The 4651-nt window shown below is 34.1% G+C and overlaps 1 protein-coding gene across 4 annotated transcripts; it reads right to left on the bottom strand.

Annotated features, from left to right (window-relative positions):
* Window positions 1-388: 388 nt before the first annotated feature.
* Window positions 389-4210, bottom strand: LOC111464679. Of its 4 annotated transcripts, none has more exons than XM_023108900.1 (4): window positions 4082-4210; window positions 3353-3486; window positions 2863-2981; window positions 389-825 (listed from the first exon to the last, which is right to left on the bottom strand). In XM_023108900.1, exons 2-4 carry the CDS (start codon window positions 3456-3458, stop codon window positions 712-714), a joined length of 339 nt encoding a protein of 112 aa, XP_022964668.1. In that variant the 5' UTR covers window positions 3459-3486; window positions 4082-4210; the 3' UTR covers window positions 389-711. The 4 variants fall into 4 exon arrangements, with proteins under 4 accessions (XP_022964668.1, XP_022964669.1, XP_022964670.1 ...); XM_023108901.1 differs by having other exon boundaries at window positions 3353-3542; window positions 4085-4207; XM_023108902.1 differs by having other exon boundaries at window positions 3353-3482; window positions 4082-4179.
* Window positions 4211-4651: the final 441 nt, after the last annotated feature.

Genomic DNA, 4651 nt, shown 5'->3' with positions numbered 1-4651 from the left:
AAACAACTTTAAAAGCCAAAGGACCAAAATGAAGAATTTTCTCTAACACACAAATTTCTATATATTTGATTTGAGAATGGATCGTACTACTTATGATCCTGAAGTTTCTGCACCAAAAAAATAATTTGGGACGCTATACTACAACAATGCTAACTATGCACTTTAGCCCAATCAGCAACAAAACTAGTCGGGCAAGAGAAGGTTGGTTTGTTTAAGTGGATGATAATGAAGACGTTGGTTTGTTTAAGTGGATGATAATGAAGACGTAGGCAAGATAGTCTCAAATGAAATTCCAACACGTTTGTATAAGATGGGCATGGAAGCTCTCCTATATTCAAAGATAATAGCCCGGTTTTAAGTGAGAGAAATTTCAAACAATGATTGAAAATCAAAGGTCAAAGTGCAAACAGTATAAATGAAAATAGTGGCAAATACAAAGATAGGAACATTCTCAATCAACTAAAATGAGTCAAATACAATCACTTTAAGATCAAGGATTATAAAAAGACCAAAACTGTCCTAAATTTATGAATAGACATATCTTATTCTCGAGTGTAATAGCTACGTCTTCATTGTCGTGATAGCTGCATCGAATAATTTCTCTTAGTAATAACAATTTTTCTAGCCAAACTAGTCGGATGAGGAAGGCCAACCGTGCAAGAGAAGGGTATTAGTCCTAGGAAATTCAAGGGGGGAAATAGAAATCATTGTTCATTCCATTTCATCTAAATCTCCGAACAGTTCTTTCCAATGCGACGATGCTTCTGCTGGGGTTCGAAACGTCCAGATGTGAGATTTGGCTTTCTCTCGGCTTTCGAGGATTTCCTGCATTTAACTTAATCTTATTACTTCTTAAGTAACCATAAAAGTAATATCTGATTGTGGAGAGACCCTAAAAAACAAGACTCGGTTCAAGGTAACAAGCTACCAAATTGTGCATTGATCTTACTCAAAACAAGTATTTAGCAACAGGGTTTTTGTTTTTCTTTGAGATGACATTTGAATAACCAAAAAGTAAAAACAGATAGAGAAAAAACAAGGTATTCAAACCTGCAGTCATCGGACGAGATTACCAAAAGAAAAAAAAAAAAACGAGAAAAATAATTATTTCTTCTTTTTCTTTAATGTCTGATGTTGTGAGATCCCATATCGATTAGAGGGTGGAACGAAGCATTCCTTATAGGGTGTGGAAAACCTCTCCCCTAGTAGACGCGTTTTAAAACCGTGAAACTGACGGCAATACGTAACCAGTCAAAGCAGACCATATCTGCTAGCGGTGGGTTTAGGCTATTACAGAAGTACACTAAAAAAGCTCATATTAGTTTGAATAAAAGATGAATAGTTACCAATTCCTCATCAAGAGTCCATCTTCAGAAACTAAGAAACAGCCGCCTCAACATCTTTATTATTCTTCTTATTATTATAAGAAACTGGGAGTATATTAGAAGGCCAAAACAAGGGCTGCAAAAGAATTCATAGGAGAACTGATGTTGGAAATAAAACATGTGAAAAATTCCAGAATGTTTCCTAAGAAGTAGAATAAACGATGAAACTTAGGATTACTCTCAATATTGTAAAAATCACTTATTTTACGATCAGGACCAAAGAAAAATAAAATTCACTGTTATTTGGCATGTTTAAATTCCATAGAGTTGAGATGAGGTAAGAGGCTTAGAAATTTTCCAAATATGAGCCATGTTGGGCTGCAATTGCCCTCTTCTAAAGCCTAAGCATCAGTTACAAAAAGTTGTAGGCTTCAAATAAATGAAGTGCATAATGTACAAAAATATTAATACTATGAAGCATGAGATAAACAAAAAATTCTAGGTTAAATGACAAGTATAGTTCTTGAGCTTTCAAGCTTGTGTCTTAAAGATTGCCGATTTGAAAAAGTGTTAATAAGTCCATAAACTATTAAGTTTGTGTGATCTTTGAAGATAAGTTCAAAGTTTTTAAAAATTATTGACCTAATAGATATAAGATTAAAGTTTAAGTCTAATAGAACCATAAACTTTCAACTTTATATCCAATAATTTCGTGAATTTTAAAAAACATCGAATACATCAAGGCTTATTAGACATAAAATTGAAAGTTTTTGGACTTACGAGGCACAAAATAAAAGGTTTAAACACGTTTTAAAGTTTATGGAGCAAATAAACGTAAAATTGAAAGTTCAAGAACTTATTCAACCCTTTTTTAAAGTTTATGGACCAAATAAACATAAAACTGAAAGTTCAAGGACTTATTCAACACTTTTTAAAGTTTATTGATCGAATAGAAACCCAATTGTAGGGCCTAAATTAGTAACTTAACTAAATTCTAATACCGAGAACTTCATCGATTGGTTTGGGCTTTGTTCATTTAAGTCACAGGCATTCTAACAGTTTCATGCCCTAATAAAAAAGATCTGCATGCCGTTAACCACAAGCTTTAGAGAAAAGGCTAGAGACGGGCAGAAATTTGAGTGTGTATTGTAGAGTTTAGCTCCTCTTGTTGCATCCCTTTTCATCATACTTTTTTTTCTAGAAACAAGTGTGATAATGTTTTTTGGAAATTACTTGAGTATTCTACTAGTTGGAATCCTTCCTCCTTTCTGTGTTCTATCCATTCCATTAATGGGAAGTTAGTTTCTTATCTACAAAATTCTAGTAGACTAGCCAAAAGGACTTGAGGAGACACAGCTAAAAGCTAGAAGTGGTATTTGTGTCTTACAGCTTTTGGTCCAATTGAAATCTCCCCTAATATTTACATATCAGGGCTAATGGAAAAAAAAAAACCAAATAAAGATCCACAGCAAGATTTCAGCATTCTTGAAATATATACATTATAAAACCAGAGCGTATTTTTGTATCCGATACGTACCTGAACCTCGGAAGCTCGTTTTGTCTTGAGATTTAAACAGTCAATAAGAGATGTCCATTTGTCAGAACAGTTATCAAAAAACCCAAGCCTGTAGTATTGCTGCATCTGATGAACTGGAGCTGCCAGTAAATATAACCAGTAGATTAACAAGTTAACAATTTGGTTCAATGATGAGCTCATCGATATGAAAAAAAAGAGGTCAACAATTAGCAAAAATTAGGTGCAAAGATGAGTATTAGACAGTTACAACAATGATGAGCAAATTTAAACCTAATCCTGAGCAAAATAGTTTTTGGAAGAAAAAAGAAGGTAAAAACGATTCGGGTAAAATATTATAAAGACATTAAACTTCTTTAAATCCTCTTCCCCAATTGATATGGAACTTTAAAAACCTCAGTCCAATTAATGGGAAACAACACAAATATACTAGTGATTAGGGAAAAGAAAACTAAGAAAATAACATAATTGAGTTGATTATAAGGATGCATACAATAGCAGAACCACAGAGCATCAAAGCAGGTGGTGCACGACAACCGCCGCCTCGATCCCATCGAGTTATCCTGCTTCTCTGGTGTTATTTTCTCTACGCCTTCCATGTTTCCCGGTTCGAAAAGTATGAACTATCTAAAAAAAGCAGGAATTTTAAGCACAATAAGGATGGTATAATTTGGCAGAACCGGTAATTGAGAAGTAATTTTACTTAGATATTCAATGTAAAAATGGATCCATCAACATACTTCTATCGCAACGGGATTGATAATACAAAAACTATTAAAGATTGTCAAATTGAATCCTTCTGATGCTCCCTTAAATCTAAATGAATTTCAAAGAAAGCACATAGTATCAGAATTAGAACTTATTTCTTTAGCATGTTTCTAAAAACCTAGAGTGAACATTCAAATCGAAATCAGTAAATAGATGCATGATTGACTGCTCCAAAAGATTCAGCGGCGCCAACGGGTGCATGATTAAGAGATAATGACTCAACTCTTCTGAGGTAAAGGTGAGAAAGTGGTGTTTCATAGGGTAATCTCGATGTATTGGTGAAATTAGAGGCGTTGAAGGGAGTGAAGGATAGCGGAATGCTTCTCTGGAATTGGCACAAAACAAACTACACTACCCAAAGGCATGTTTATAAACTCAAGATTATCACCATTTCATAACAGCAAATGGATCGTTAAACAGACAAATACTGGGGAAAGACAAAAGGAACTCTTACCGGCGAACAGTGATAGAGGACTGGGGGCGGCGGAGAATCGGAGAAAGAGATCGCTTAGCTGTGCCCGCGGGTCTGGGGCGGGCCGGATTTGGGCAGTAGCACGGTCAGTTTTTGTTTTATTTTTTATTTTTTATTTTTTTTATTATTTATTTAATCGTCAGCTAAATGGAGATTATATTATGTTTATTTCGTTGAATAATAAAATATATATTATAATATAAAAACTATTTCTTATGAATAACATTTTAAAAAATTATAAAAAAATATATATATGGAGATTTCGATCCTCACAAATTAATGAGTGATTGTCTTTCTCCGACCCTTGTTACTCAACCGGATAGCGGACAGCTAATGCATTCCACTTATTGAACAGGGTTCTATAATCAGTCTGCGACCTTTGGATACCGAAGATGTCTTTGGGGTGATCTCGTAATTCCTACGGGGTGGAGACGATGGGACTCCTCACGTAAAGATATTTTCGTATATCATTCTAAAAGGTTACAATTTCATCGATGACCATATTAAAAGTAATATAAAGATAATCAAAAGTTCGAACAATTAATTAAAAAA

This window comes from Cucurbita moschata, unplaced genomic scaffold (genome assembly GCF_002738365.1).
Source record: "Cucurbita moschata cultivar Rifu unplaced genomic scaffold, Cmos_1.0 Cmo_Scf00031, whole genome shotgun sequence".
In the NCBI taxonomy this organism is placed as follows: Eukaryota; Viridiplantae; Streptophyta; class Magnoliopsida; order Cucurbitales; family Cucurbitaceae; genus Cucurbita; species Cucurbita moschata.
Note: the sequence above shows the minus strand (reverse complement) of the source record. Positions and strands in the feature narration are given on the sequence as shown.

Bases quoted from the DNA above. Each gene is read 5' to 3' on its own strand.
- LOC111464679 (XM_023108900.1), bottom strand. From the start codon at position 3,458: ATGGAAGGCGTAGAGAAAATAACACCAGAGAAGCAGGATAACTCGATG. The intron at 2,982-3,352 runs GTATGCATCCTT...ATTTACTGGCAG, and splicing joins TGCTCTGTGGTTCTGCTATT to CTCCAGTTCATCAGATGCAG. The intron at 826-2,862 runs GTACGTATCGGA...AGTTAAATGCAG, and splicing joins AACGAGCTTCCGAGGTTCAG to GAAATCCTCGAAAGCCGAGA.